At 38.1% G+C, this 20,449-nt stretch overlaps 1 protein-coding gene across 1 annotated transcript in view; it reads left to right on the top strand.

The window, feature by feature from the left end:
- Positions 1-20,449, top strand: part of PARD3B (par-3 family cell polarity regulator beta) — a 1,522,095-nt gene that overhangs the window by 714,110 nt on the left and 787,536 nt on the right. Inside the window, exon 4 of the mRNA XM_042783151.1 lies at positions 18,679-18,788. Coding sequence (XP_042639085.1) covers positions 18,679-18,788 — 110 coding nt within the window. The remainder of the gene's footprint in view (positions 1-18,678; positions 18,789-20,449) is intronic.

Raw genomic sequence — 20,449 nt, 5'->3', positions numbered from 1 at the left:
AGTTCAGTGCCTTGATCATGGGAAATTAATAAAGGGATGAATGAATGAATGTGTGACCACCTACTAAAATGTCAATTCTCCTGTGATCCTGTTTCTAACAGCTATGATTACAGTTCTGCCTCTTGCTCCCACAGAATTTTGCAGTGACTGCTTGGATGAATTTGGTGACATTGTCTTATGTATTACAAGTTAGTCTCTTCAGAGCTCTTTAAGGTCAAAGACTGTGTCATATTCATCTTTCTTTCCCCAGGATTTAGCACCTTTTCTAGTACTTAACAAAATTCCAGTAAAGGAGCAAGAGAAATGTTAAACAGGTGGTATTACACTAAAAGGAGAAGGGCTATGAAAGTGGATTTTCAGATGGAATCCTGAGCTAGGTGTGAATGTGTCCTTAAGGAGTTTATAATACACCAGAGATTTCCTGAGCCAGTCTGGGGTTACAAACCTAGCTATTGGGTATCCTCTAGAAAGGTAGCTTTAAAACAATTTTTTTTTTTTTTTTTTTTTTTTTGTCCCTCAAACCTTTTGACCATGACTCAGAGTAAAAAATGCATTTTGCCTTACCAGTATACACATACATATATAGCTGGAACCAAAGTTCTAGAAAACAAAACATATCATTACTATGTGTAACACAGTCTGGTATTTTCCTATACCGTTCCATCCCATTAACAAATGCTGATTTTGATCCCCTGTGTTGATTTGAAGATCTCTGAAGGTGTTGTAGGCCACACATTGAGGAAGCATTGCTGTGGAGGGTTGAGTCTCCTGAGTGAACCTGAGAGAAGCAGTGTCTCCCTAACTAATGGGAGGCAGGAGCAAAGACTCTCCCTGGCACCTAGATGGCCCAGGTGCACTCTAGCTATTTATTGAATACTTTCACAAAGCTAGTGGCAACAGACAACTAAGTAAAACAAGCCATCACTGACAGAGTAAGATATTGTATACTGAGGGCAGCTTTGTAATTTAGAATTTAATGGTCTTAATGCTGAGAAGTTGTCAAAGGTAAGTCTACCAGTTGTTCAGTCCATCATATCCATATAAAACGTTGTGAGTATTTTAGGGAAATGTGTTACTTTTAAGGAGCCCTGGTGGTATGGTGGTTAATTAACTGCTCTGTGGGAAAAAGATGAGGCAGTCGGCTTCCATAAAGATTACTGCCTTGGAAACTCTAGGGGGCAGTTCTATTCTGTCCTATAGGGTTGCTATGAGTTGGTATTTACTCGATGGCAGTGGGGCTGGGTGTTACTTCTGAAAGGAAACTGTGGGCCCACTGAGATGCAGGGAATTCAAAATCTCCTCTGCCAATATGTTTATATAAATATTGCTGTTGTTAAGCATGCACAAATAGTAGAACTATTTCAGTCTTTTTATCTCTTTAAAACTAATTTAAATCTGAGCATTAAAAGACTGTTTGTTACCATATGTTTGTTTTAGATAGGAAATGGAATCTATTCTAAACACAAAGGCTTAATAAAATCTGCATTCTAATCATAACCCAAACCAAACCCAGTTTTGTCAAGTCAATTCCAATGCATAAGTGACCCTATAGGACAGAGTGGAACAGCTCCATATGGTTTCTAAAACGTTAATTCTTTACAAAAGCACACTGCCACATTTTTCTCCCCCAAAGTACTGGTGAGTTTGAACCACTAACCTTTTGGTTAGCACTCGAGTGCTTAACCACTGTGTTACTAGTGCTCCCCTTGTAAACATAACGGCTTGAGAAATTACATAGTATATGTTGCTGTTGCTGTTGTTGTTGTTATGTGCTGTTGAGTTGGACCCGACTCATAGCAAACCCCCCTTGGGTTCCTGAGGTGGTATCACTATGGAAGTAGATTGCCCAAACTTCCTTCCGAGGAGTGGCTTAGGCACTATGCTACCAGAGCTCCTTACATAGTATATAGGAGAGTAAATTGGGGCCACAGATTTTGTGGCCACAACTTTCTCATATCTAAATATGAATGCCCCCTTTCTAATGGGACTATGCTGCTCCTCCCATCCAGAGGTGGAGTTTCTCTCCCCACCCTTGAATCTGGCTGGTTTTGTGTTTTACTTTGATCAGGCAAATGCTGTAGAAATAAATCTCATGTGATTCCTAAGGCTGGACCTCAAGAGGCCTTGCACATTATGCCTGTGCTTTCTTGGAATACAGTCCTGAGATCACCAGTAAGTGAGCCAGTGTAGCCTACTGAATGATGAGAGCCCTCACTGAGAGAAATAAGACACCTCAACCAATAAATAGCACCTTAGCATAGTGCCTAAGGCACTTGACTGCTAACCAGAAGGCTGGTGGTTCAAATCCACCAGCCACTCCTCGGAAGGAAGGTTGGGCAATCTACTTCCATAGTGATACCGCCTCGGAAACCCAAGGAGGGCTCGCTATGAGTTGGGTCTGACTCAATGGCATGTAACAACAACAATAAAATGTGAATGAAGCCATCTTGAACCTTCCAGCTCAACTAATCTTCCAGTTGAATGAAGCTCATAGTATATGTTGCTGTTATTGTTGTTATAAAGGTTGTTATAATTTAAGATTAAAGCACTTAACATCTTTCAAAGCTAAAATGTGTTAGTCTTACGCTTTGCTGAAAATCCAACATTTGCTGGGTAGTAAATCTTCTTATTCTGGCATGTAGTCTAATCTGTTTTTTTTTTTTTTCCTCTTTAAAGACCATTAAAGGGGTTTTTTTTGAAAGTGACCAGGGGCTATGGACAAGGAATATCAGAAGCCTTTTTATAAAATAGTAGATGGACTGGAAGAATGCAACCAAAGACTGACAGGAACTAGAAAGATGATCCATCTCACATCCCACTTAGCAGTTCACAGTGAAGAAGCAAATTAAATGATTTAGCAATATCACTGGCCTACCTGTGCATTCCACTTACTTCATTCTGAGGCTCAAATGCCTCATCTATAAAAGCAACTGGGTGGTATATGTGTGTGTGTTTTCTAATCTGGATATATAACAGAATGAGATGACCTGGACAAGTGTAGTCCAAAGGTCTGATAGCATCTGAGTTTTCATGTTCAGCTTATATGGACAGTTTCACCTTTTTGATGTCATACCTTTTTTAAAAAAATACTGCACTGTATTGGTTTTCTTTCCCTGAGAAAACCTGGAAGATGAGATTATGATCCTTCATTTCAAATTAAAGGAGGCTTGTTTCAGAAACCTTTGGCAAATTCAAATGCAGATTCAGATTCCGGCTCTTATCAGCACCATCACTGAATGCTTTTCACAGGTGTTAAGTCTATGTTGTTTAATACTGTTGTTAGATTCCCTCTGATCTTGGAAAATTATACATTACCTCCCTATTCTGTGACTCCCTATCAATATAGTTTATTACATGCTACTTTGTGTTGGTATCTCTATGGAAGTAGATTGCCCCATCTTCCTTCTGAGGAGTGGTTGGTGGGTTTGAACTGCCAGCCTTCTGGTTAGCAGTCAAATGCCTTAGGCACTATGCCACCAGAGCTCCCTAAGAAATGGTAACCTAGTATAATATATATAGCACTTGAAGTTTAATGAACTTGAAGGTTAATGGCCTTGTGACATAAGTTAGACAAAAACAGGTATCACCTTCAAAGTAATAAATGTATCCTGGTATAATTAGGCTTATTTCTAGTATTTGTGGAAAAAAAATAGTAAATGATGATATAAATGTACTTGTTCTTATAATCCCTCAGAATAGTTACTCTCTATTCCATCATTTCCAACCTTTGGCTTCTTTATTCAAATTAATAAAATCCAGATTGTTTCTGTGACTCTCAAAAATCCACTTATGGGAAATATTTTAAATTCAAACCAAATTCTGTCTTCCCCATACTTAGCCACCCTGGGCCCTCTATGTTCAAATGTCTTGCCCTTCAAAGTTAGAACTCAGTGTTGCTAGCAAGAGCAGTTTGCCTCTTTTCCTGAAGAATCATAGGAGCACAATCTAGTTTTGTACCCATGGCCTTTGGATTTGGCTGCACATTGAATTTGATGCCAGGTTACACTGAAAAGTCAATAATGAGCTGTGGATCATTGCCTTGCTGTGCCGCTGGGTGAATGAGTTTGCTGGTGTGTAATGTGCTCCAGCTTGTATAATGAACCTATTTAGTAGCAGGACGGCAACCATATGAAACACCTGGGTGGTCTTCCAGGGTATTTTCAAGCGGATTCGATTTCAGTTATCTAATGTGAGGTCACAAAGGCTTGGGCAGCTGGGACCAGTTCCACCTCACGGACAGACCCTTTCCTACCGGATGCATAAAGTAAAAGGTGTCTAAGGTCAAAGCTGGTTCTTGGGCTCCAGCAGCAGCTATGGGTCACCAAATGAGATCTCAAGCCACAGTTGAAAAAGTTGGAAAAGTCTACACAAGGAGAGAGTCAGCTTTTCGTAAAGCACTTTTTTAAAGGCAGGTTTCCTGTCAGAGAAACACAGTTTCTGAATTTTCTGTATTGAGCTTCAGATGACTGACCTTTATTTAGAATTTTAAGTGCTTCTCAGTAGAAACTGTGCCTTCCACATCAGAAGAAGAAAGAGCCTGAGAGACATCAGGTCTCTCTACTACTGCGGAGAATACAGCATTTGGAGCATGCAAACATTGGCATCAGACCATATTTTGAGTGTTCCTAAGAGATAATAGTGGCTTCATAACGAACTGTTTCTCCCAGTTCTGCCAGCAACTTTGAATGATCCAATGAAACATAATGATCAAAGCTTTCAAATGCAGCTGATAAATCATACAGATTTGTGCCCAGGATGCCTTAAATTGACTTGTAGATGTTTCTCATCTATCAAGGACTTGGTGATTTGAATTTAGTACTTTGATGTTGCCAGTAATTGTTTGCAACTGTAGCTCAGTGGCCTGAAGGCACTAGTGATTCCTCCCTTTCTCATCTTGCAGAGAGCCAGTGAGGCATTCTTTAAGAGGCTCACTGCGAGCTATGGCCTAAAATTAAAATGTAGAACAAAAGAATGATTCCACAAACATTCAATACTGACCAACATCTCTGCCTGATGCCCCCCCCCCAAATATGTTACTGAGCTGATCAATCCTCTCTGACCAAACCCTCTAAATGGACACAAAATAAGCTTCATTTCATGGTTTTCACAAGGGAATTCATAAAGAAACCATGGAGGGAGGGAGAGCCTTATACTTTCAGTTAATATGTTTTTATGTATTTATAAACTATAAACTACAAATGCCTTTTCCAGAATCTATTTTAACCAGTTCCTCAGTACTTGAAAAATCTATATACTGTCTCCCTTTGGAAACCTTACTGCCATTGAATTAATTTTAATGCTTTCTAAGATTGCTCTTCCAACCAGGTTCCTTGATCTCCTCAATCACTTTCTCCCCTCATGCCTGTCTTCTGTCTGAGAGCATATTACCAATATCCATGAATGAGTGTCTATCTCTAGCCTGTGATATCATGTGCCCATCTACCTACTACAAACATTTAAGCCTTCATTGTATACCAATTCATCTATTCATATCTCTTCTGCATGTCAAAATGCTGTTCAAATTCAGCACTTCAAAGTATCATTTTGGGTAAACTCATCTGGTATCCCTCTAGTTATATTGTGAATTGCCATAAACCTTAGGAATGTAGATTAACCTCATAAATATCTAGGGTCTAAGACTATGAAGTGTAGAGAAGTGATAGATCAAGTGAAGGGACAATAGATTCCTCCACAAAGTATTGTAATTGACAAGACTGTAGTCAATATTTCAGAACCTCTGCTGGAAGTGTTTAGCATTGGTGTTGATGTCACTTTTTGCTCATTTATCATTGTTGTAGCAGTGATAGCATGTGCTGCATTAGTGTGACTACTGTTTGTTTTAAAACAAATGTTTGATGCTGGAGAAATAAGTGTTAGATGAAGGGAAACAAACCTGAGAGTAACAATTTATTTGTATCTTGGGAACATAGACCCCTTTTGTGAACTAAAATTTCCAAAGATATATGAATTTATTTTTTAAAAACCCTGGGGAACACAGTTCTACTTTGACATACATAGGGTTGCAATGAGGTGGAGTTGACTTCATGTCAACTATTATTTGTTTCTGTACTTCCATTTAGTTCAATTCAACTCCACCCACTGCAGCTGAGTCATTCTGACTCATAGTGACCCTTTAGGACAGAGTAGAACTGCCGCGTAGGATTTAAACTAACATCAATTAATTGCCTGCTCTGTTAGGGATCCTGAGTTGAGTAATGTGACTCACTTGCCCTCAGAGAACGTATAATATATTACTGCCCTCCACATCACACTTTCTGACATTCCTGTTCAGCAACTTATCACTCTTTTAAATGGCCATATGTATTACTTATTGTTTGTCCTACCCTGTTGTTGTTAGGTGCCGTCTAGTTGATCTGACTCAGAGGACCTTATATGACAGAGTAGAACTGCCTCATAGGTTTTCCTAGGATTATTCCTCATGTGGCAATGGTCAAGTGGTTGGCTGCTAATGGAAAGATGGTTTGAACCCACCAGCAACTCCTGGAGAGAAGACCTAACAATCAACCAGACAACCTACTGCCGTCGAGTCATTTCTGACTCATGGAGACCCTTACAGCACTGAGTAAAACTGCTGCTTAGGGGTAGTATATCTTTATGGAAGCTGACTGCCTCATCTTTCTCCCACAGAGCAATGGTGGGTTTGAACCACAGACCTTTTGGTTAGCTATAGAATGCTTTAACCACTGCACTACCAGAGCTCCTTCTCATAAAGATTACAGCCTTGGAAATCCTATAAGAAAGTTTTACTCTGCCCTATAGGGTTGTTGTGAGTTGTAATCAACTCTAGGACAGACAACAACAACAACAACAACAGTCTTCATAGAAGCCCAGTGCTTGACCTTTGTACTACCAGGGCTCCTTAGCATTCCACCACTCTCTGTGTTTTGTGCTAATGTATACAGAATGCTTAGAAGGCTGCCTGGTGTATGGTAGACATGCAATAAATATTTGTTACATGAATGAATTAAAGGGAGACCGGAAAAATACAGTTTTATAATGTAAAGCGGAATGTGGCATTCTCTAAAAAGCAGGCCCACATTTTGTGGGATCCTCAATGTATGCAACTGTGGAATTGTGGGGAGAGGGCTATTTAAGAAGTGGAACACATTTCAATACAAATATAAGACCAAAATGAATATTTAGAATAAGAAAAAATGCATGACTATTTGCAAATTTAATAAAGCTACTGTACTACAAATGTCCCAGAAATATGAAAAACATAATTAAATGTCCCAGAAATATGAAAAACATAATTTTATGAATTAACTATCTGTTAATATCTCTATTCTTTTTCCCCATAATTTTTGGCTTCATACTTTTTAATCTCCTTTTTTAATATGTATTGTCATTTTCTATAGATAAAATAAAAGTAAAGGATATTTTTTTTTTCCTCTGTCATGGTTAATAAAATGATTTTTATTGTTTAAATAATAATAATCAGAATATGTAACCTTGTGGCTTCACACATAAAAATACTTTCAGTTTTTGATGCTGCTACACTTTTGTGTCTTACTAGTACAGGGATTTTATTTTGCATAAAAATCTGTGGTAAATTTATAATTGTATATTCTGCATTATAAATATGTTCTAGTTAGGAGAAAATTTCCCATTTGTCAAATTATGAGCGGTCATTGAATTATCTGTTTACAATTTTATTCATCTGGTGACTGAAAGAGTTTTCCATAGACCAGCTTCTGGCTAGATACATTTCAAATCTTATTTATCTTCCATACCTGCCTACTTCTAGTATTGAGTACAAAAAAGGACACGGTCATTCTATGATGTTATCTACAGCCCTGTACCTTAGTATCACAAAGCTGGATGGACAAACACAGTGTTTAATCAGGTATCCATAGAAGTTATTCCTCACCATCAGATGGCTAGCAATGACAACTATACACAGAAGTGACTATCAACCACATAAGTAAATTAGACTGTATTAAAACCAAATATAGCTCCAACTCAATTTCCCCTTGGCAGGATCCCAGAGATGCCCTTGGCCACTCCACTGTCACCTGCTAGGCGGAAGGGTAGGAGGGAGGGTACACTGGAGTTGAAAGAGGTAACAAGATTAACTATTGCAATTTCACTTTTGCACATTTAACAAAATTATACAAATATGTGATCATATTGCTAAAGCTCCTCCTATGATCTTATAAGGAATCCTTACAAATGAGGAGACCTAAAGCTTTTGCTTCATTAGCTTCAGAGCAAATTTGAATCTGGATGCAGAGTATTCCAAAGAAGGAAAGGTTGTTTGACTGTGGGGAGCAGATAATACAGCATGGCCGGGGTTACAAGTAATCACAATATTACAGAATGATAATTTAGGGGATAGTACCAGCATACATACTAATATAAAAGTGGGGAGATCATTTTTCGCCAGTCATAAGAGATCCTGTTTAGTGTCTGTCCTAATGGCAAAGAATCCAGTACAAGGCGTAAGCAGAGAGGCAAGTTAGGGAAAACTGTGAATATCGGAATAAGAAACTGGAAGTTGATATGCATCTGTAGAATTCCTGCCTTTTACCAGTATGTCTTTGGAGCCTTTACGTGGATTTGTTGTTTCAGGTATCTTTATTTTTGATTGTTAATGATTTCTTCCTTTTTTAGAGCATATGGTGTTCAAAGGCCAGGCCATTTGCTTATGTTCAACTTCATCTGTAGCTTGTCATTATTCCGAATATAACACTTGGAACCTATCTCATGCTAAGACATGGCACTGACTGAACTTAAATTGCAAAGTAAATTGACATTGTAAAGTACTTTAAGCAGTGCTAAAACACGTAGCGTTGTATATATCAAATGTGAAAACTTGGATGGAAGAAAGGTCATATGCCTTCAGTAACACAGCAACAATATCCTTCAAGTTGAAGGTAAAACCATATTCAGAGAAAATGACAATTCCCAATAAAAGTCTGATAAAAATTCCTTCACTTGTTTTATAGCAATGACATTCCAATTTAAGTAGCTTTTCAAATACTAAAAGATGTTTTATCACATGTTCTATTTTGCTCATTCATACTTATTGTGTCATTAGTTAAGTATTCCATGAATTACTTGCTGTATGGAGGTATTTGTCCCATCATATGTTTAGCAGAATGTTTTCTGCAATCCAAAATGAAAGAAAAATGATACTAAGTGTTAGTCAATTTGAACTTCTTTGCTCCTTTTATGGCAAGATTGGGAGTCTTTTTCCTAATGGAGTGAAATTTAAGACTAAAATATTTGGACAGCTAAAATTCTGCTACAGTTTGACTTGGTTTCTCTTGTGTGTTTTTTCCATTACCACAATGAAAGCATACCACAGCTGCTGTGTTCATCACAAGCCAGGCACCAAACTGGGTCAGGCCCTCCTGCGGTGAAAAGTGATCTCTTATCAGTACTTTGCCATAAATTGTGCCGCTATTGATATCATTACCAGTTTTTTTATGGGTCTCCAGATTTCAGTGCTGTGGAGTTTGCCAGGCTCAGTTGAAAAGCCCTTTCTGATGCCTATAACATTCATACAAAAAGAAAATCTAGCTGTCGATAGAAACAAAGATGTCCCTCTTTCATTAGTCTTTTTTTAAAAAATAGTAGTTTATTGTGTTTTCAGTGAAAGTGTACACAGCAAATTAAATTCCCTTTTGACAGTTTCTGTGCAAATTGTTCAGGGACATTAGTTACATTTTTCATAATATGTCAACCTTCTCTTTATTTCCATTCTGGTTGTCTGTTTGTTTGTTCTCTGCTTTCCCTGCCCCCTTAACTTCTCATCTTTGCTGTTTGCTCTCATGGAGAACCAGACTTACAAATAATAGGTTTTATTTGTGTAGCAATAAGTTTTGTCACTAAAAGGTGACCTCAGGATAGTCTCTGTTCACAAAGTTCAAAGAACATCTCACAGTGATAGTCTCAGGGAATCCTCCAGTCTCAACTGGTACAGCAAGTCTGGACATTTTAAGAATTTCAGTCATGTTGTGCATTTTTACTATCAGGGTCCATCTATTGTAGTCCTGATGATAACTGTCAGTTTTGGTAGCTGGGCATCATCTAGTTCTTCTAGTCTCAGAGTAGATGAGGTCATGGCTAATGTATTTTTACATGATAAAAGCTGTGTTATTATACAAATAAAATTGACACACAAAATATAGTATTTGTGAGTATGGTGTTCCATTAAAAAATAACTAAATGAGACCAAAAAGCAAAGATGAGAATTTAAAGGGGACAGAGAAAATAAAGTCCTGGAAACAGAGCAACCAGAATGAAATTAAAGAGAATGTTGACATATTGTGAAAAATGTAGCTAATGTCACTGAATAGTTTGGGTAGAAATTGTCAAACGGGAATCTAATTTGCTATGTAAACTTTTCACTGAACACACAATAATACAGCCTTGTGTATTATTACAGGCTATAGGCTATTAGGCCTTGGACTAGTTTCTTCTCTGAAACATTAATTTCCTTCTTTATATTTTGCTCCTGATGAGTAGAGACTAACAGTTATTTCTTAGATGGAGGCTTTCCAGCTTTTAAGAGCCCAGACACTGCTCACCTTACTAGAAGGCACAACGTGAACTTTGTGAAGTATGTTATACCAGTTGGCTGAGTTGTCCGTGAGACTAAGGCTCTAAGCCATCAAACTCAGAAAACCAGTCTTGGTTATATCTGAAAAGTATCTGTAACTGTGTCCTCAATGGATATATATATATATACACATGCACACACATATCTGAACATACATGTAATCTTTCCCTAGTCTTTTAATATTGAGGTATTGAAAAGAGTAATAGGAAGGGACTACAAGCAAGACATGTAAATTAAAGGCCAGAGAGGTAAACAGTTCAAGAGAAGAGCTAGCTTGCCTCCACTGACTAGCAGCTCAAGTTCCTTGCCAGATATTCCCATGCCACTGGGTCAATGTTTGCCCATAATTTTTTTTTTCCTTTTTTCTGTGTCTTTCTGTCTGACTCTTTCTTCTGCTGACCTCTTTAGATTAAACGTGTTGCTGCTACACTGAGAGATCATTGCCCTTACTTCTAATCACTTGCCCACACAGATTGTGACCCCACAATAAGAAAGTGTCAAATGAATAAAACTGGAGCAGAAATCAAGTCCAAAAGACCTAGGAACTGAATTCTCTGGACTTAATTTCCTTATTGCCCATATATATCATGTAACTGTTTCTCTGTAGTATTGGGATGAGACTTCGGTGTAACCTCTTATACATGCTCATTTCACCAGTTTGGAAAGGTTGGGCTCAGGTGGAACAGCTTCCTCCTGGTTACACAGTGTCACAGCCACCTTTAGAAGGCAGCTTCTCTGTTCTCTTGTGGTTTTGCAACATACCTCTGGAGAACATAACCGTATTTTAATGTCAAATTGATTTATTCTACAAGTGTTGAAGTGCAAGATAATCGAAACATATGGTTGTGGGAACTTAAGTCTATTAAGGAAAGTACTATATGACAAAAATGCAGTCTACTATTAAATATCGATTACCTAGAAGAATGTACATTTTTCTTACTTACTTATCTTTTTAAAAATTTATTTAAAAATAATACTACTTGAGATTCATTTTCATCATCAGTATGAAAGATTTACCAATTTAAAAGTATTTCAGTAGCATTTTTTTTCTTATTCATATTTAACCATCCTAAATACCAGCAACATTGCAAGGAAAGTGTATTTTATTTCTTGAAACTGTCTGTTTAGGTGATTCAGTAATGCAGAGGAACATTGAGACACTAAAACAACCAGCCCTTACCCTTCATACCTAAACAGATTAAAATGTTAACGCCAATTAGTTTCTCCATCACCAGCCCCTCTGGGCTCTCCTCTTTATTTTTTTCCCACCTCTGCCACTCTAGATAACCTCTCCCTCTGAATATTCTCTGAGAAGATAAAATCCCACCTTTCCCACATCCTTTCACCTGCAATAATCATAATAGACTGGTTTTAAATCTTCCTCTTTTCTTTTCCTGTTTTCACCTCATGTTTGTCTCTAGTTCATCATTGTTGAAGTCAATATGATTTTCAATACTAACTTCATCCTTTATCAATTCCCAACTGAAAATCACCCCTTTGACTTTTCACGCACATCAAGACATCTTAAATTAAAAGCAAATTGTCAAATCCTCAGTCAGCTGATGCCAAGATTCTTTTTCCTGACCTAAATCATAGCAGTACTCAAAACTTTCCCAGGGCTGTTCTCCAAGCAAGACATATTAGGATGGTTTTAGGTTTCTGTTTTATGCTCCTTCTCATTTCCTTCGTATGTGTAGTCAGTTGCCAAGTTCTCCATATCCTTCTCTAGCTTCTCTCGCCATTTCTGTCTGTGGCTGCTGGTACTCCATTCACTTCCTTCTTGTTGCCGTCATCCTCTCCTAGTACATACAGAATGCCTTGTCTGCACTATGACTGTGACCACTAGAGCTCCCCCGGTGTCCATCACATTGCCTTAGGTCGAAACAGCAGCAATTTTGGTGACAAGCTACCCTACCAGTTTTGCTCAGAGGAATCATTAATTCTCTTAAAAGAATTAAATTCCTGCTGCTACTCACCATATAATTTAGAACATGTGCCTGTGAGATTTTGGATGTTGGATTCATGTATGAAACCATTGTTTGTATTCTCTGTCCACTGCATCATCACATAACTCTTCTAGACCTTGGTTTCAATCTCTATAACTACTTCTCTTTGTGAGAAACCCTTCAAAACCCCCAAATAGAATTTTATGTATAACACATCTTCTGTCATTGAAGCAGATTCCATCCCAAACACATCTTCCCACCATATGTGTGTGTATGAGAGTATGTGTATGTGTGTGTGTGATTTATAACAGGGACAGAAACTTATGTAGATAACACACCTATGTTTGCACTGGCATTTATATCTTACATCATTCATTGGTGTGACGCTTTGAGCCTTTTAACTAGTTGTCTCTTTCAAAAATATTTTTCCTCAAACAGGATCAGGTGACCCATCTCTGTACTTCTATAGTTTCATTTATAAGTCATTAGACAAGTTACTGTACCACTTTCAACCCCAGTTTCACTATCCTTAAAATGGTGATTAATTGAGAATTGGAAGATGCACCATTATTCACGGGCATCTAGGAAATGACTCCACTTTCTCTTCCAATGACAATGTGGCCTGGTCTATGCTAGTTGAGTCAAGTAACCTTAAAGGCAAATACAGGGAGTATCCAAGCAAGTTTATCTTGAGTGTGGCCTATGTCCTGAGAATACATGGGCAAGTGGTGCAGTGAGAATTGACACTATCTTGTGAGGACAGAGTCACCAGCAGCTACGTGCTTCTTTAGAGACTCTTCCATTCCAACTCCAAGTAGCTTTCTCTCTGGTTTCCATTGAGTTTCTGTGTGCCTGGATAATAAAGTAGAGCCTTCATGCAATCTATAGTGTATGTGTGTGTGTGTGTGTGTGTAGATTCTCCAATAAGTCATGCTTAACCCACCTGGAAGACTGTACTACTACCTACCATTCTGTATAATGAAATGTACTGAGATGTCCCTTGCCTCCATATCTTCTCCTCTAAGAGGTTGCCAAAACCAAACCAAACTCACTACCATTGAGTCAGTTTGACTCATAGCGACCCCTCCTTGGGTTTCAGAGGTGGTATCTCTATGGAAGTAGATTGCACAATCTTCCTTCCGAGGAGTGGCTGGTGGATTTGAATCACCAGCCTTCTGGTTAGCAGTCAAATGCCTTAAGCAAGTAAATACCATGACTATACATCTTTACATATTTCAACCCAGAATAGTTCCTGATGCAAAAGAGGACCTCAAATATCTAACTGTGTGGAATAACACATTATGGCTGTATAGTCTTCTATGCTTTAAAGTGCTTAATGTTCATTATTTTATTTGAGCTTCGAAGCTGATTCCGAGAAATACTGTCTTTTCGTGAGCTGAACTAAGGGCTTTGCCTCTAAAATCTGTTAATAAGCATCTTGTCTGAATTAGATAAAAATATTAATGTGCTACTTTATTTTTTTCGTTTTTGAACTCCCTTCCCACCTCATCTTTTTTTCCCCCTTTCAAAGCTTTGACTTCTGTGATAATGGTATACCTGATTTAGAATGGAATTAAGCTTTATTATTTTAAATTACTTATGATTCTAAGAAAAATAGCTTGACTTCAGGAGTTCAGGTTTTAGAGGAGATTACACTGCTCACAGCAAATGCATGATGTAGGTAGAGCATATTGTTTTACCTCCTTTTATTGGGCGGGGATGCATTTCTTGCTTGAAAATTACATCCTGGGCAATGTAGTGTCCCTGCTGCTGCTGCTATTGCCAGCTCCAACTCATGGCGACCCCATGTACAACACAATGAAACGCTGCCCAGTCCTGCACCATCCTCACAGTCCTTGCTGTGCTTCAGCCCATCATTGCAGCCACTGTGTCAGTCCATCTCGTGGAGGGTCTTCCCCTTTTTCACTGACCCTCTACTTTACCAAGCATGGTATCATTGTCCAAGGAATGGTCCTTTCTGGCAGCATGACCCTAGTAGGTGAGATGAAATCTGGCCATTTTCGCTTCCAAGGGGTGTTCAGGCTGCACTTCTTCCAGGATAGATTTTTTATTCTTCTGGGTGTCCATGGTATTTTCAGTATTCTTCGCCAACACCCCAAATGGAAGGCATCAACTCTTCTGCAGTCTTCCTTATTCATTGTCCAGCTCTCACGTGCATATGAGGTGATTGAAAATACCATGGCTTAGGTTTGTTGCACCTTGGTCTTCAAAGTGACATCTTTGCTTCTTAACACTTTAGAGAAGTTTACTGCAACACATTTGTCAACGTGATACATTGTTTGATTTCCTGACTGCTGCTTCCATGGGAGGTGATTGTGGATCAAAGTAAAAGGAAATCCCTAACAACTTCAATCCTTTCTCCATTTATCGTGATGTTGCTTATTGGTTCAGTTTTTGTCTTTTTTTATGTTGAGGTGTAATCCATACTGAAGACTATAGTCTTTGATCTTCATCAGTATATTCCTAGTGTGCCTTAATTTATTTCACTCCCTCATCACTTCTGTAACCTTTTATTATTACTGTGTTTTAAATGATGAGACTATCACACAAGAAAAGGAGAAGCTCAGCCTATAGGACTCTAAAATTCATGAGTCTTTCCGCTGTACATGATAGTTACTAGTGTTATATTGTCTAATCATTACCATTAGAAGCTTCTTCAGTGTAGAGATTATGTTTTATTTACTTTTCCTCCCTTATAAGAAGTTCCATGACTGAAAGGAGCTGTGTCCCTCTCATCTCAGTGAACTTTGCCTGCCAGGTTTGACTTTTGCTCATATGTCCAACTTTTGCCCAAACTATTGTCAGTACTTCTAATTACTTACCTTCTGTTGTACACTAGTACATGTATTTCTTTGTCATTGAGTTATAACTCAAACTCTTCCTAAAATCTACCTTCAAATGAGGCTCTGAAATTAAAAAAAAAAAAAAAAGCTGGGAAAGAGTTGTTTAAAACTCTCTGAGATAACAGTTCATATTTAAAAATGCTCATTATTAATTCCAATATAAAATTATTTGCAGTTGTTTTTAACACATTAGGACAGCCAAAGTAAAATTAGAAGGTAACTCACCAGGAGATTTTTAAGTGTAGAGTACAGAAGAGTCGAGAACAGGAGAACTTATTCCTGATGAGCTGAGGGTATGTTTAGAAAAAGATACAGCAATCTTAATTAAAAAAAAAAAATGTTCCAAGTGGTTGGTATATTTGTACAAAACTGAACTCTCATCTTCTTGGAGGCACCCTCTACTACTATGGCATACTGATTGAATAAACATAGTGCCTAAGGCACTTGGCTGCTGACCAGAAGGCTGGAGGTTCAAACCCACCAGCCACTCCTCAGAAGGAAGGTGGGGCAATCTACTTCCATAGTGATACTGCCTCGGAAACCCAAGGAGGGGTCGCTATGAGTCGGGTCCGACTCGACGGCATATAACAACAACAACAACAAATATATCTTGTTAAAAAATTATCTTAAATAATTTAACATTTTTATATTAATACAGCAAATACTGACTATAAATATGGAGGCATAGAAATGGAACTGTGTCCTTAAAGTTGAAGGAAAACTATTGTGGCTACTTAAAGAAAAATGTATTTATTACCCAGTGAATGGGCGGGAACAATAAAACCTTAGAAGGAACTTTGTTGAGAGCTCTGGTGCCACAGTGCCTAAGGCATCTGACTACTAACCAGGAGGTTGGCAGTTCAAACTCACCAGCTATGTGGAGAAAAGATGGGACAGTCTGCTTCCGTAAAGATTTGCCACCTTGGAAACCCAATGTGGGTCGCTATTAGTTGACATAAACTTGATGGCAGTGAGTTTTTTGAAGATATATATATACCAATAGGAGCCCTGGTAGCATAGTGCCTAAGGCACCCGACTGCTAACCAGAATGCTGGCGGTTCAAATCCACCAGCCAATCCTCGGAAGGAAGGTTGGGCAATCTACTTCCGTAGTGATACTTCCTCCGAAACCCAAGGAGGGGTTGTTATGATTCGGGGCTGACTCAACAGCACATGACAGCAACATATAAACCAAACCAAAGTCCCTAGCATTGAGTTGGATCCGACTCATAGCTACCTCTCCTTGGGTTTCCGAGGCGGTATCACTATGAAAGGAGATAGCCCAGTCTTCCTTCCCAGTTGCTGGCTGGTGGGTTTGAACCACCAGGCTTCTGGTTAGCAGTCAAATGCTTTACGCAGTACACCACCAGAACTCCCATATACACATATATGTGTGTCTATATGTACATACATATAGACACACATGTATGTATGTATACATATGTATGTATACACACATGTATGTGTGTGTGTGTATGTATGAATCAACTGAAAAAATAATGTAACTAAAATTGTCAATCATTAAGATTTCTATGTCTTTGTTTCTAAATTAACTCATTTTTGGAGATGAAAATAGCCTTGATATCTCTTGGCGCTCCATGCTAGTTTTACTTGTGTTTTGTTTGTTTTCCCAGTCTTGAAATCCTTCACTCCCAGTGTACAGACCTGTAGTGAAAGCTTGGAAACAAACCAGAAATTCACGGAGTTGCCCCATTCCCTTAATGCTAAAGATAATGAGAGGCTTCATGGATATCAAATTTGGACTAACTGGTTCACTAATGTTAATTCAGGGGCTTTTCTTGAGAGGAGTTAGTCTTTAGATCACCTGAGGGAGAGAAAAAAATGTGGGAATGAGACTGAGATTCCATTGTTTTCAGATTTCTGGCTTATTCCCTGACTTCTTCTCTTCTTATTTTCTGTTGTTGTTTTAATTTTGTTATTCAGAAAACCATACAGATATTGGTATTTCAGATTCTTAAGAGATGTTTTAAATGAGGATAGAAAGGATAGGGAACATATGGTAAAGTGTCTATTAATAAAAAAAGAAATAAAAGAATATGAATGTGAACTCTGTAATACCTTTTGGCAGAGTGTCTGCATTGTAAGTAGCATGTTAATTTCTTATTATGAAAGAATTTTTATTTTTTTAAAAAAAATGACTTTGATTTGAACAAATTTCATTGCTGATGAAAACTCTTAGCAATTCTATGGTTGAGATGCAGAATAAGAATGTGGGAGCACATTTAAGAATGAGATTTGTGAATAACTTTCAAAATGGATTCACTTTCTGTAAGTTTACTATATGAAATGAGGATTGAAATGTGTCCCTTGAAACTGCAATAGCTTTACAGGGTTGGAGAATTACCTCTGAATATTGATAAGGGGAAATCATTTTTTAAGCATTCTCCACTTTTTCCCCAAGAGAAAACAAATAAAAAGTTAACTTTTGTATGAGAATGATATTTAAACCACAATGTATTTTTTTCTTTTTTAGATTTTTCTCTATCGTGGCCATTTTTCATATGGAAACAAATTATTTTAGGCCTAATTGCTGTCAGAGTAGTTAGAGGCCACTAGCTCTGCTAAGATTGAATTTCATTTGAACTTTCTAGTAGTATGATCCTTTTTTGAATTTAATAACTGACTCAAATATTTATTAGTGGGAGCTTTCATTAAATTAAAAGGAAATCAGGATATATTTTTAAAAGAACTAACTTATTTCCCTTATCAGTGTTACAACTTTAGAAAAAAAGGAAAAGAATGAAACCAATCATTTTGTGTACTTCAGTAGACATTAATGCTGTAACTCCAGCAAATAATTTATTTCCCTATACATCATCATTCAAAAGACTTGGGAAGCACCACATGGCAGTAATAACTGTCCTTCTAGCTAGCTGTATGGAATACCAAATTGCGCCGACTATGTGAACCTCTTCACTCGTCTGCTTAATCATTCTTTTTACTACTCAATATATTTTCTAGATGAGTTTTATATGGGACACTGTTAACTTTTGCATTGCCTAAGAGTTTTCTGTTGAAGACAATGCAAGGTTTGAAATGCAAGTGGAGAGAGATGAGAATTGAAAGATTTTATTTCCATGAGTCATTCTATAAATAGATGACAAAAGATCATTAACTGGATTAATTTACAAGCACCCTTAGAAAGAGAATGTTTCTACATAAAAGCATGTTGTAAACCTTTTTAATTAAATTGCATTGTGTCACGCACTCTCTTCCCCCCAGGGTTCTTTTGACCCCTCACCTCTTATTTTATCCTGCAGGCACTCCACTGTTGGTGCGGAGAAGCAGTGACCCAGCACCTGGCCCACCTGCTGATGTCCAGCCAAGTGCTTCACACCCCAGTGGCCAGAGTTTGAAACCTGTTGTTCTAGTAGGTATCCTGCCGTTTGCCTTTCTAAGGAAAGATCAAAGTGTCTTATCCATAGGCTGACTTAACTTTACAATCTTAAATCAGGGAATCATTTTATAAAGATCTTTTGGTAGAATATGTAGTATTAGTTGTGATAACAGCTAGTATGAACTGTAACTGGGATGTAGTTAAAATGATAGCTATTGTTTACATAGCACTGGTTATGAACCAAACATTTTTTAAAATGCTTTACACATATCTAAACTTCCATGTCAAGGTAAATGTATATTTTTAATCTCCATTTTATTGATAATGAAATTGAAGTAAAGCAGGATTTGGTAACTTACCTACAGTCACAAAGCTGGTAGGTGGAAGAGACAGGAATTTAACCCAGGTGATTTCACTCCACATTTTATGCTCTTAACTGGTGCATTTTTCACCAGTTGCCATCTAAGCATTTCCCACTCACGGCCATCCTGTGTGTGTCAGAGTAGAACTGTGCTCCTGAAGATAGTCAGTGGCTGAGTTTTGGGAAGAAGATTGCCAGGCATTTGTACCTAGGCATCTCTGGGGGTATTCAAACCTCCAACTTTTTGGTTAGCAGCCAAGGATATAAACCATCAGCTATTAGATTTCCTTTAACCTCCTACTTTATAATGCCTAACCAACAAAAACCAAACTCACTGCTGTTAAGTCATTTCCAACTCATAGTGACCCCTCCTTGGGTTTCTGAGGTGGTATTTCTATAGAAGTAGATTGCCTCATCTTTCTTCTGAGGAGGGGCTGGTGGGTTTGAACCACCAGCCTTCTGGTTAGCAGTCAAATGCTTTAGGCACTATGCCACCAGAGCTCCCTCATAACGCCTAAGGATGTAGTTTATATATTTTCAGTCTCTTGAAGCAATGCTTCACAAAGTCATACCATAGGGAATGGTTATACCGATGTAAGCTACCATAATCATGGAATGTGGTACAGGTTTTGGGCTTCTAAAACTTAACATTCAAATTGGAGAACAATATTATTGTATTTCAGAATTGCTTACAACCAGATACACTTCTAACTGATAAGTTACGTGAAGAATAGTTTCCTGAAGAGATGCTGTCTTCTTGTCATATAGGATGGTGGGATTTTCTGCTGAATATTGAGTTCCTTTGAAGAAGTGTAATTGTGGTTTCACACATGCAGATAGCTGCAAAGTTAGATTTTGGTTAATGGTTCTATTTGAGTAGAATGTCGTTGTTGTTGTTTGGTGCCGTCGAGTCGGACCCAGCTCATAGCGACCCCTCCTTGGGTTTCCGAGGCAGTATCACTATGGAAGTAGATTGCCCAACCTTCCTTTTGAGGAGTGGCTGGTGGGTTTGAACTTCCAGCCTTCTGGTTAGCAGTCAAGTGCCTTAGGCACTATGCTACCAGAGCTCCTATGAGTAGAATAGGTCATCTTCAATAATATGTTGTTGTTGTTATGTGCTGTGAAGTTTGACCGACTCATAGTGACCCCTCCTTGGGTTTCCGAGGCAGTATCACTACAGAAGTAGATTGCCCCATCTTCCTTCCAAGGAGTGGCTGGTGGGTTTGAACCACTAGCCTTCAAAATTTTCTAAAATCACAACTCTTTCCCATTTTAAATCTCACTGTCTATAATTCCTAAAGGAAGAGGGGAACATTTTATAATTATATAAGGA

This window comes from Orycteropus afer, unplaced genomic scaffold, assembly GCF_000298275.1.
Source record: "Orycteropus afer afer isolate SDZICR_OR568_19922 unplaced genomic scaffold, OryAfe1.0 scaffold00002, whole genome shotgun sequence".
Lineage (NCBI taxonomy): Eukaryota > Metazoa > Chordata > Mammalia > Tubulidentata > Orycteropodidae > Orycteropus > Orycteropus afer.
Note: the sequence above shows the minus strand (reverse complement) of the source record. Positions and strands in the feature narration are given on the sequence as shown.